The 12924-nt window shown below is 43.2% G+C and overlaps 1 protein-coding gene across 2 annotated transcripts in view; it reads left to right on the top strand.

The window, feature by feature from the left end:
* Positions 1–12924, top strand: part of RANBP3 (RAN binding protein 3) — a 107474-nt gene that overhangs the window by 30098 nt on the left and 64452 nt on the right. Inside the window, exon 3 of one of the 2 annotated variants that reach the window (XM_067556594.1) lies at positions 310–513. The exons of the other annotated variant lie outside the window; for it this stretch is intronic. Coding sequence (XP_067412695.1) covers positions 310–513 — 204 coding nt within the window. The remainder of the gene's footprint in view (positions 1–309; positions 514–12924) is intronic. 2 annotated transcript variants of the gene reach the window in all.

Raw genomic sequence — 12924 nt, 5'->3', positions numbered from 1 at the left:
GCTAAACCCCAGTAACCCTATGGTTGGGGATTTTGTGGCTGGCAGAAAAACGGTTTTGGTTAGGGGGCACTAGCAGTTTTGGCTGCTTTTTTAAAGTTTATGTGCTCCATCTGATGGTTGTTTGATGGGGGACTAATTCAGTTACAGGTTCTTACCTGTTTCGTGCTGTTTTTTTATTGGAGCAACTCCTTCTTGCCAGATCATGAAAATGGTGACGTTAAAAAAGGATTAGTAAATCCTGTCACTTGGACAACTGCTCCATCATGTTGCAGCCTTGCATTGAAGAGACATTGTCTTTTTTGCTCCCAGTCCCCTGCAGAGCAAAAAGGTTTTTCGGATTCAGGCGAGGACCCACAGGGAGAGGCTGAGTCCCCCCACGGTGGTATGGGTCACACAGAATCAGCTGGTGAGCGCGACTTTGAGCTTCCTGCTCCCGCTGTTGCCTCAGTCAGTGCTACTCTGATTCCAGCTTCTGAAGCCCAGCTTGCTCCTATTCAACAAGAACTGGCAGGGGTAAGTGCGAACCTACCGAGTACTTCTGCTGCAGAGGGGAGTTAATTTTTTAAAAATTCGGTCCATTCCCCTAAAAGGGTTAGGTGATTTCTGTTAACTTTAGGAAATAAGTCTCATGAATACTTTTCCCAGCTGCTGTATTACACCCCCCACCTCCCGCAAAGCCAGTGGTTCAGGTGGTAGAAATAGACGTTCTTTTACAGTGGGACCCTTTTAATAGATAGAGTTTTAAGATACCTGTCCTTTATTTAAAAATCTCTTCAAAGGGTAAAAAGAGGTGTAGTGCTTCCAGGAGCAAGAATTCTCCCTAGCCAGAGGGGAAGGCTGGGGGGAGGGAGGGAGTTCACAAGAATCTAAAAAGTAATGGAAATAGCTGCCGTCCAATTAATCTTTGACAGAAGAAGGGGATTTTTCTGGCTCTAGGTCATAATCCTCAAATACAACAAAGCAAGAAGAGGTAAACCACTCTTGTTCCCCCAGGTTCAAATAGGAGCTTGTCATTCCTCTGTTTCAGAGGATGTGATTTAGAAGCTGAAAGAGAATTTCCTAATACAGGCAGAAGAGTTAACAATTTGTGAAACTGTAGATTTGAAAAAGACTTTATAAATTCAATTCCCTAAGGTAGGTAAAAGCTGTAGCTTTGTTGGCTAAAGACAGTGATCCCTGCATAGGAGGTGTGACAGGGCCAGACTTGACAGCTATAGGAGAGTGCTACTATTTGAGTCCTGGGTGGGTGCAAGCCCACCCACCGCTAAAGGCCCCTCCCCCAGCCTGAGGGGAGAAGCCACTGGATCCAGGACTCAACTGATTTTGTGGGACAACAAATGAAAAAAACAGGAAGGAGCATGAGGGTCAAAGGGTCAAACGGAGGGAACCGGAAGGGGACACCGATATAGGAGGGTGCTGGAAGGCATATATATCAGCCCCAGGCTTAACAAATCCCTGTTCCCTGGGTAATACAGCCAGGGTTACTTCAGGTCAATTAGGTCACCTGAAGCCAATTCAGGAGCTTGCCACAGCAGGTAAAAGCCCTTTCAGGCAGACAGGGGCAGCTGAAAGGGAGTTGGGTGAAGGAGCAGAGTAGAGCTGCTACAAAGCTTGGAGTTAGTACTGTTGATGCCACAGCACCAAGGTATGGGGGTTAGGGAGAAGCCTGTCCAGACAGGGCCGAGGGACGCAGGCCCGAAGGCCTGAAGGAGGGCCCCTGTTGCTCAAACAGCTGGACGGAGGGACTCAAGTGAGGAAGGGGAAAACCCTCCTCCCGGATTCCAGAGAGTGGACCGCAAGCAGGGGGGCCACAGATAAGCAACCCAGGGAAGGTGGTAGCTCATGAACTAAGCAGTTTGAGGCAGCTACTCGCAGGGTCCCAGGGTCGGGGCCGGGATAGAGGGCGTCCGTCCCCCCCCTAACCACACCACCGGTGTAGCTGAAGGGAGTGTAAGACCCACGGAGCTGAATAGGCCTCCCTCGCTACAGAGGAGAGATTATTTTCAGAAAGATCAAATGGACAGACGGGTGCTACCATGGGGTCTATCAAAGCTGTTAGAGCATAGTGCTTGGAGACAAAGGACAGTACACCAATTCGGGCAAAACTGAAAAGTCCTTTCTGAGAGAGTTTCTTTGTAAAGTCTTTTTTATGAGATGCATCTGTGGAAACCCAGAGCTTTTCAGAAGGGCTATATTTTCAAATACAGTTGCTAAATATCATTGGCTGAGACAACGGAAAGCTGATACCCAAATGAAATAGTTGCTAGTATTCTCTAAATTGACCAAGAGAAGATTCTTTGGACAGCCCTTCAAGGAAGTGAAGCCTACTGAAAAGAAAATGTCATTATCTGTCAATCTTTCTTAGAGTTCAAGTTCTTTATAAAATCCAAGAAGTTCTATTGTCAGGCCAGTTAACCCAGAGTTTGAAGAAATCCTGGACATGCAGATTTGGGAGTCAGAGTCTGGAAGAAAGGAGTTGGATCTCTAAGCAGACTCCTGACACCTAATCCTTCATTGTGACTATCTTCAGAGCTTTCAAAGGATCCCCAGGAGGATGAGAGTTATTTACCCACTTTTGTGAGAGAGATGACATTCAGCAATGGCAGATAATTGAGCCCTGGAAGTAGGTTCTATCAAATACTCCCGGATTCCTCTTGATTCCTAGAACAATGAATCTCTTGACTCAAAATATGGTACAGACCTCCTAACTTTTTTCTGTGCATCTTCTCAGTGCTGATATCACTAAATTCCTGGTTCCATCATAGGTTTTCAGAACGTGATTCATCATCTTTCATGTTCCCAAGAAGGCTGGTGACGTAAAACTAATTCTAGACCTGGAGGGGTTGTAAGTAATGATGATCTATCAGTGCACCTAGCACTACTATTACCAGTAGAGACAGATGTTATGGGCTGGGTTTCCTGTTTGTCAAGTTTACCCTGGATACAATGGAGATGGAGGGCTCCGACAGTTCCTTGATTCTCTGCTACTTGTCTGGCCCAGGTTAGATTACATCAGGTCTGCTCTAATCTGCACCAGCGCGCAACAGTGTCCAAGGGATCATCTGCGAGCTGAATTTAGGTGCAGGACAGTGTGCTCAGGTCTCTCCTCCTTCCCAACCTCTGCACCTGAGGCTGCGGGACATGCAAGCTCAACTTCAGCTAGGAGGATGCACCTAAACGCTGTTTGCTTTGCGATGACCCTTTAACAACGACGTATATAAACAAATAGGGAATTTAAGGGCACAATGGACAAACAAAGTGACAGTGTTTGTGTGCATTGAGGAGAATCTGCAGTCTCTTCAGGCTGTACATTTTACAGGAGAAAAACCCTCAGGTGAATTGGCTGAGCGAAAGATGATACAGCAGGACTAATGGTGTTTGCATAGGGAAACATTAATGGATCACTTTTTATTTAATTTACCACAAATGATCTCTGAAATGAAGTAATCAAAGTTCTCCTCTTCATCAGGGAAGAAATTGAAGTGCTTTGTGTAGATGCTGTTTTATGTGAATGGCTGCTGCATCTCCTTTTCCTCTAATTTCAAAGATTGGAATGGAGAGACATTTGAGTCACCATGATAGTTCCTTGCTGACCCAGAAGACCATAGTCCTCAGTGTTGTTGTTTATGTACTACCATAAATGTTCGTTGTGCTTTGCAAAACATTGAATAGGAGACAACCGCCAAAGAACGTAGACTAACTCTTGGATTTAAAAAAAAAAAATCCCCTCGTCCTCTTATCACTTGTGAATGGGAAGTTTTCCTTGATAGTTTAGGCCCCAGTACACTTCAGTTTTTGCAGAATTTCAGGTTACTGTGTATAAGGGGTGGCGGAACTCTGATGTTTATGAGGATAACATTCCAGATGTTAAATGAATGTATATCAATGTTGTGTGTGTTTTTCTGAGTTTGTAAACATGTGACAGCCCAGTGCTTTTACTGCTGCTTCTGTTTCCCAACCAGCAACAAAGTAAAATTAAGATTCTGGGCAGTTTCAGTACTGCTATTCAGAACACTGTGCCAGCAATGGTGCTTCTGCTTGAGAAAGCATTTGGAAGGTTGGGGGAGGGGCTAAAGTAGTGGAGAAATGCAGCAGTCAGAATGCTGTGAAGGAGGAGAGGAAAGATAGATAGCACCTCATAGCAGGATGGGGTGGAGTTTCATTTTTTTTTCTAGACATTTGCTAACTAGAGGCTAATACAACAGATGAAGTCTTTAAGCAGTGTCCAATTTCAAAGATGACAAGGCATTCAGATATTCTCTCTGTCCTTTGAAACATCAGGATCTGGAAAAGTATACCTGGTCCCCATGTGTTCTGCAATTCTGTAGGTGTAGAACTTGCTGTGAATTCACCCTTTGCCACATAATTGCTCTCAAGTATCTAAACTTTAAATTAAAAAGCTTGTTTCTGCCCCTCATGTTTGTGAAGGAAACCTTGTTAATGTAACTGTGTAAGCTAATGAAGTGGTGTCTTTTGAGTTTGCAGGCAGCCTAAGACAATAAAGAGCTGTGAATTGTGCTAGTCATATCACTAGAGTGAAAGATCTAAAACCTAAATACTGCAATTTAAACGTCAACTCTTATAACTATATCACTCCTCATAATGGTAGCAAAAACATCCAGCTAATTCCACATGCCTCCAGACTGTTCTGCTGCATCCAAAAGTGGCAACTGTCCCCATCCTACTTGCCAAAGACAACAGCTTCTGCAATGCAGCTGTTTTGTCAGTAGAGAAATCTGAGATACTGAAAACCTGAACGTGTGGAGAATGTAAAATAGAATTTAACATCAAAATAAACGACATTAGGAAACTACTCCATGGATTGTATTTATCATACTTAATTTTAAAACATTCATTCTCTAAATGAAACTGAGACGGAATTGCTTTTCAGCCTGCCATAGAGTACTTGGCCTATATGCCATTGCCTGACTTTTGACGTGAGGTTTCTGAGTATCTTGACCTCCTCAATCATATCATACTCTATTTGACTATGCTTTTCAAGGGTATTCTAAAAATTGGATTTGATTCAAGCACTGTTGCTGGGGGAGAGAGTATCTGATCCTAGGCATATTCTTCAAGAACTATAAGAATGATTCAAAGTCTGGAAAACTCACCTTATGCTGAGAGACTTAAGAAGCTCAGTGTTTAGTTTATTCAAGAGAAGATTAAGAGGTGACTTGATCATGGTCTGCAAGTACCTACATGGGTAAGATATTTCTGATAGTAATAGCTCTTTAACCTAGCAGAAAAAGACATAATGAGATCCAGTTTTTGGAGGCGGAAAGTAGACAAATTTAGACTAGAAATAAGATGTTACATTTTCAACAGTGATGGTAATTATCATTGAAACAACGTATCTAAGGTAGTGGTGGCTTCTCCATCATTTAGTCTTTAAATTAAGACTGGATGTCTTTCTAAAACAAGTTTTGGGCTTGATGCAGAAATTACTGAGTGAGGTTCTATGGCCTTTGTTATGCAGGAGATCAGACTAGATGATCCTAGATGAACCCTTCTGGCCTTCATCTATGGAAAGTTCTGATTTCTGAGTTGTAGAAATTCAGTGGGTCTAAGTATTGCAGAGCAGAAACTTTAGTAATGATGATACTGTTACATGGAAAAAGTTACCTTTAAATAAATTTTAGGTTAAGGTTGCAGTCAAGCTCTCAAAAGCTGAGAAAAGCCAGAATTAAAGTGGCCTATGCAATCTTAATTTGTCCCCCTTTTTTTGCGTATACATTTTGATAGTCTTTGTTTACATGATGATATACTATCCCAGTTCCTGCTGTGATCTCTCTCTGACCCAAATGGTTATAAGTTCTCCTCCCCAGGCTATTGACCCAATCCGTGTCCTCACCTCCTTGTCCCAATCTCTTTGGCCAGCGAGTCCTGGTTCTCCCTATGACTCTAGGGGTTGGTCCTACGGCCGGTTTTGTTCAACATCTTCATTAATGATCTGGAGGATGGGGTGGATTGCACCCTCCTCAGGTTTGCAGATGACACTAAGCTAGGGGGAGTGGTAGATACTCTGGAAGGTAGGGATAGGATAGAGAATGACCTGTACAAGCTGGAGGATTGGGCCAAAAGAAATCTGATGCGGTTCAGCAAGGACAAGTGCAGAGTTCTGCACTTAGGACGGAAGAATCCAATGCACAGCTACAGACTGGGCACCAACGGGCTAGGCAGCAGTTCTGCAGAAAAGGGCCTGGCAGTTACAGTGGATAAAAAGCTGGATATGAGTCAGCAGTATGCCCTGGTTGCCAAGAAGGCTAATAGCATATTGGGCTGCATTAGTAGGAGCATTGCCAGCAGATCAAGGGAAGTGATTATTCCCCTCTATTCAGCATTGGTGAGGCTGCATTTGGAATATTGTGTCCAGTTTTGGGCCCCCCACTACAAAAAGGATGTGGAGAAGTTGGAGAGAGTCCAGCGGAGGGCAACAAAAATGATTAGGGGGCTGGAGCACAAGACTTATGAAGAGAGGCTGAGGGAACTAAGCTTGTTTAGTCTGTAAAAGAGAAGAATGGGGGGTAGAGGGATTTGATAGCGGCCTTTAACTACCTGAAAGGGGGTTCCAGGGAGGATGGAGCTAGGCTGTTCTCAATGGTGGTAGATGACAGAACTAGGAGCAATGGTCTCGAGTTGCAGTGGGGGAGGTCTAGGTTGGATATTAGGGGGGAATATTTTTCACTAGGAGGGTGGTGAAGCACTGGAATGGGTTACCTAGGAAGGGGGTGGAATCTCCATCTTTAGAGGTTTTTAAGCTGCGGCTTGACAAAGCCCTGGCTGGGATGATATAGCTGAAGTTAGTCCTGCTTTGAGCAGGGGGTTGGACTAGATGACCTCCTGAGGTCCCTTCCAACTCTAATATTCTATGATTCTATGAAACCAGAGGTGGTCTTCCTCCGTGCTGACTGGGTGTCATCAGGGAAGACATGGAGAGCACAAGAGAAACTGGCTCCCTGCTTTCTGTTCTGGTGCCTGGTCTGGCCCTGGCCCAGAGCAGCCATTACAGGGAAAGTCCAGCTTTGCCTCCCCTCATAGGCCAGAGCTGGAGGCTGCTCAGTCACTCTGTGGGGATGGTGCATGGATTATCCAGTCAGCACTAAGAGCTGTGAAAGGCTCAGACATACTCAGTAAGGACAGACTCTTTGGTAATTTGAGCTCTTAGACTCTAGCAAGTCTCTACTGATCATGTGCAAGCTGGAATTTTTTAAAAATTTGGGTGAATTTTCACAGATAGTGATAAAAGGCACATTGCTGACACACCGCTCACCAATTTCAAAGCGTGGGGTCTCTAGAATTTTCCGAAGAACTGGTCACCAGGATTTTAACTGTGGAAAAACATATTTTTCTGTAGTCTTGTTCTTGGAAATGGCTTACTGTTTTAGCTGAAACTTTGCAGAGCAGTTCAGCTTGGGGTAGACATCCGGCTTTGAAAATTTCATCCCAAATAGTTAGTTTGGCAAAATTATAGGCAACTGAAAATGTTTTTATAATGGAAAGTGTCCTGCAACCTTCACAGGCATGCTACCAGCCCTGCCTATAATATTTAAAGGATTCCAAAATGCTTAAGCAAGTTCCTCGTAAGGGTCACTTCATCCACTGTTAAAATGCAGCAGTTGTTTAACAGCGCACACCAACGTACTCAACAGTTTGGGACAAGAAGAGAATAAAAATTCCTCCAGCTAGAACTGTAGAGGAAATTTTTAAGCCGGCTGAATTTAATTATCCAAGTTGAATTTTTCTTATGCTTATCTTATTTTCTCACCCTTGTATGATGATTTTGTTGCACTACTATTACATCTTGGTTGTTAGGGTTAGTGGAAATGAAATTGTTGATACTTAACAAATAGTTTTGTCAACATAAATTTACAGGTTGGAAAGTTTTTCAGTCTGGAATTATTGGTGGTTGATGCTTTCCTGTCTGAGCCCTGATTGACAGCTTTGAATAAACTCTGGATTCTGGTGTGGGGGAGAAACCCAGACATTCATATCAGGGGGCATGTTAAGTAGGAAAAAAATCAGCACATGAGAGAGCGTTTCCTTTTTTCTGTTGCTTGCAACACTGTCTTTTTAGATGCTATTGGCAGCCTCAGCAGCCACTAGCAAATTAGGAATGCATGCTTTCATCTTGCCTCAAACTGCAAAGGTTTTGGTCTGAGACATTCTGAGGCAGTGGATATATATAGCTTTTTCCTCTCTATAGATGTCTGATGAGGCTTCCTAGTATTGATACACTTCACCCACAGAATGTAGCATTTAAGCATTATTTTACTGATGCTTGCTTGGGATAACCTGCATAACTCACAAATGGCAAGGACTTCATTGAGTAGTGTGGCCATCTGAAATTCAAGCCAATAAAACTTTTAGACCACATCGCATCATATTTTCTAATCTCCCATGTGTGTGAACAACCATTCAAAATCCAATATGTATAATTTTATCACTGGAATAATAACTTTGTCAGAAAATGATTCAGGAGCATTTGAAGTCAGTGGAAGGATTCCCATTGTTTTAAAGGGACAATGTCAACCTGAATATGTGTTGGTTTGCAACTACATGACTGTAAAAACCTATGTTAAACATTCTTTTCTCTCTTGCTGTATTAAAGTTTACCATAAATGGGAAACTCTTGAAATCACTGGTGATATAAGGGAAATAGAAAAAAGGTCACATGCACCTACACTAAAAAAATCTTTTTTCCATCTAATTTCTTTTAGCTACAGATTTAGCCATTTTCAGAATTACTTGTTACAATGATAAGTTAAAAATGTTCAGACCAAAGTTTTGTTTTGTCGACAGATTTTTACAGAGCATACTGATCAAATTGGCAGATGACACAAAGCCGGGGTGGGGCCAGGGGTTGCCAACACTTTGGCAGATGGAGCTAAAATTTAGAGGGATCTTGATAAATTGAAGAACTAAGCTATGGACAACAAAATGAAATTCAGTAAAGATAAATGTAAGGTGCTACACTTAGGGAAGAAAAACCAAATGCACAAATACAGAATGGGGGATAACTAGCTTGGCAGCAGCACTGCTGAGAAGGTTCTGGGAGTTGTGGTGGATCACAACTTCAACATGAGTCAGCAGTGCGATGCTGTTGCAAAAAAGCAAATGCAATTTTAGATTGCATTAACAGAAGCATAACATGCAAGTCACAGGATGTGATCGTACTCCTCTACTCAGCACCGGTGAGGCCTCAGCTGGAATACTGTATTCTGTTTCGATCACCAACGTATAGAAAGGATGTAGAAAAACTGGAAAGAATACAGAGGCAAGTGACAAAGATGATCGAAGGGATGGAATGCAAGCTATATGAGCAAAGGCTGAAGAACTGGGTATGTTTAGTTTGGAAAAGAAGAGATTAAGAGGAGACATGATAGTGGTCTTCAAATACTTGAAAGGCTGCCATAAAAAAGATGAAGAAAAGTTGTTTTCTTTTGCCTCAGAGGGCAGGACAAGAGCCAATGCATTCAAACTACAGCATAGCAGATTTAGATTAAATCTCAGGAAAAATTTCCTAACTGTAAGAACAGTAAAACAATGGAACAGATGGCCTAGAGAGGTTGTGGAAGCTCCTTCACTGGAGGTTTTCAAAAGGAGGCTGGATAGCCATCTGTCTTGGATGGTTTAGACACAATAAATCCTGCATCTTGGCGTGGGGTTAGACTAGATGACTCTTTTCGGTCTCTTTTTAACCCTATAATTCTATGATTTTATATAGGAGTTGGATAGGATATATAGGGACTAAACCGATAATTGTAAGTGCACACATTGTACAGCAATGTCAAAATTGCTGGAAGTCCAGGTTCCTTTTGATTATTTGTGCCAGAATGAACATAAAAATGGTCTGTGGTCCATCTAGCCCAGTATCGTGTCTTCCAAGAGTGACTGATGCCAAATGCTTCAGAGGGAATGAACAGTACAGGGCAATTGTCGAGGGATTGATCCCCTATCCAGTCCAGCTTCTAGCAGTCAGAGGTTTAGGGATACCCAGAACACAAGATTGCATACCTGTCCATCTTGACTAAGAGCCATTGATGGACCTATCCTCTATGAATTTATCTAATTTCTTAGTTGAACCCAGTTACATTTTTGGCCCTCACAGCACTTCCTAGAAATATGTTCTACAAGTTGACAATATGTTGTGTAAAGAAGTACTTCCTATTGTTTGTTATAAACCTGCTGCCTACTAATTTCATTGGGTGACCCCTGGTTCTTGTGTTATGGGAAGGGGTAAATAAACTTCCCTATTCACTTTTTCCATACCCTTCATGATTTTATAGACCTCTATCATATCCCCCCTTAGTCGTCTCTTTTATAAACTGGACTGTTCCAGTTGTTTAAATCTCTCCTCATATGGAAGCTGTTCCTTTCTCTTGATCATTTTTGTTGCCCGTCTCTGTACTTTTTCCAATTCTAATATATCTGTTTTGAAATGGGGTGACCAGAATCGCATACAATATTCAGTATGTGGGGGTGCCATTGATTTATATAGTGTCATTATAATATTTTTTATCTCAACTATCCCTTTCCTAATGGTTCCTAACCTAACATTGTTAGCTTTTTTATGGCTGCTGGGTCGTATTGAGCAGATGTTTTCAGAGAACTATTCACCATGACTCCAAGATTATTTCTGATTGGAAACAAATAATTTAGACCCCATCATTTTGCATGTATAGTTGGGATTATGTTTTCCAGCGTGCATTACTTTCTATGTATCATCAACACTGAATTTCATTAGCCATTGTGTTGCCTAGTCACCTGGTTTAGTGAGATATCTTTGTAACTCTTGCCAGTCAGATTTGGATGCAGCTATCTTGAGTAATTTTGTATCATCTGCAAACGTTGCCACCTCACTTTTTATCCCTATTTCCAGTAGGGATGTAAAAAAATGGTTTAAGAATCTTAAAAGGTTCTAAAAATAGAATGTTTAAATGGTTAAAGGCGTGGGGGGGGGGAGCCGTGCTGGGCTTAGCTCCTCACTGCCAAGTGAGAGCAGCCTAGCTGCGGCTTCCCTCCTGTCGGGAGTGCAGAGCCACAGCCGTGCAGCTCTCACTGGCGGGGAGCTGAGCCAAGTCCAGCTGTGGCTCTCCCTCCCATTCCCCTGTACTGGGCTCTGTGCCTTCCCTGAGCAAGAACTGCTCAGCTGCTCTCGCTTGCAGGAAATGAGCCCAGCTGCCACAACTGATTACCGTTTAAACATTTAGGCTTTTACATCCCTAACTTCCAGATCATTTATGGACATGTTAACAGCACTAGTCCCAGTACAGGTCCTAGGGGGACCCTAATATTTACATCTCTTCATTATGAAAACTAACCTTTTTATTCCTACCCTTTCTTTCCTATCTTTTAACCAGTTACTGATTCATGAGAGGACCTTCCCTCTTATCTCATGACTGCTTAGCTTGCTTAAGGGCCTTTGATGAGGGACCTTGTCAAAGGCTTTCTGAAAGTCCAAGTGCACTCTGTCCACTGGATCACCCTTGTCCACATGTTTGTTGACCCCTCTCAAAGAATTCTAAAGATCAGTGAGGTATGATTTCCCTTTACAAAAGCTATGTTGACTCTTCCTCAACATACTGTATTCATTTATATGTCTGATAATTCTGTGCTTTACTATAGTTTCAAGCAATTTGCCTGGTACTGAAGATAGGTGCATTAGCCTGTAGTTGCTAGGATTGCATCTAGAGCCTTTTTAAAAAAAAAATCAGTGTAACATTAATTATCCTCCAGTCATCTGTTACAGAGACTAATTTAAGCAGTAGGTTAAACATCACAGTTGTTAATTCTGAAACTTCATATTTGAGTTCTTTCAGAACTCTTGAGCGAATACCATCTGGTCTTGGTGACTTAGTGTTTCAGTTTTTTTCCCCCCAAAATCTCCTCTATTGACACCTCAATCTGGGACAGTTTCTCAGATTTGTCACCCAAAAAGAATGGCTCAGGTGTGAGACTCTCACATCCTCTGCAGTGAAGACCAATGTAAAGAATTCATTTAGCTTATCTGCAATGGCCTTTGAGTGCTCCTTTAGCATGTCCATCATGAAGTGGCCTATAGCCCCACGAGGATACACAAATGTGGATCCACATCTGATCCACATCCGTCCAAATTATCTTAATGGGGACTGCCATCCGCAGTGTAGTCATCTGCGACCACACTTCTGGGCCCCCAAACTTCTCCAGGCAGGGCGTGCAGGGGGTCCCCGCAGAACAGCTGATTGAATGGCAGTCCACAGGGCAACCCCGCCACCCCCCTGCTCCCTCCCCCAATAAGTGGCTGTGGGTTCCCCTGCCTGCCGCCGACTAGTTGTTCTGCAAGGCTCCGAGCCGGCTGCCAATCAGCTGTTCTGCGGCGATTCCCCCACTGGCTGGCAGGGAAGCCCTGCGGAACTACTGATTGATTGGCAGCCTGCAGGGGAGCCCCTCCCAAGAGCTGTTCCATGGGGGCTCCCGTGCCAGCTGCTGATCAGCTGTTCCACGGGGGCTCACCTTCCGGCTGCCAATCTGGCCAGCAAGGGAGCCCCATGAAACAGCTGATCAGTGGCCAGCAGGGGAGCCCAGTGAAACTGCTGATTAGTGGCCAGCCTCCACCCCCGAATCTCAAAGGTGGGGAAGCAGCTTCAAAGGCTATGAGCTGCAGAAAGCTGTTTCCCCGCCTTTGAGATCTGCGTCCAATAATCATTCACCAAAAAAAATCTGCGGCTATCCACATCCCCATCCGCGGATGCAGATATCAACGGATATAAAGCGGATATCCGTGGATTTGCAGGGCTCTAGAGTGGCCCCACTAATTGTTTGGCTGGCTTCCTGCGTCTGGTGTACTTAAAAAATAAAAAATATTGTTTTTGCTATTAGTTTTTGTGTCTTTTGCTAGTTGCTCTTCAATTTTTTTTGGCCTGCCCAGTTATACTTGTACAC

Source organism: Emydura macquarii, unplaced genomic scaffold (assembly GCF_026122565.2).
Source record: "Emydura macquarii macquarii isolate MOO-44397 ecotype Brisbane River unplaced genomic scaffold, CSIRO-AGI_Emac_v2 contig_306, whole genome shotgun sequence".
NCBI classification, from domain to species: Eukaryota; Metazoa; Chordata; order Testudines; family Chelidae; genus Emydura; species Emydura macquarii.
The sequence above is the reverse complement of the archived record's forward strand: the minus strand, read 5'-3'. Positions and strand labels throughout refer to the sequence as shown.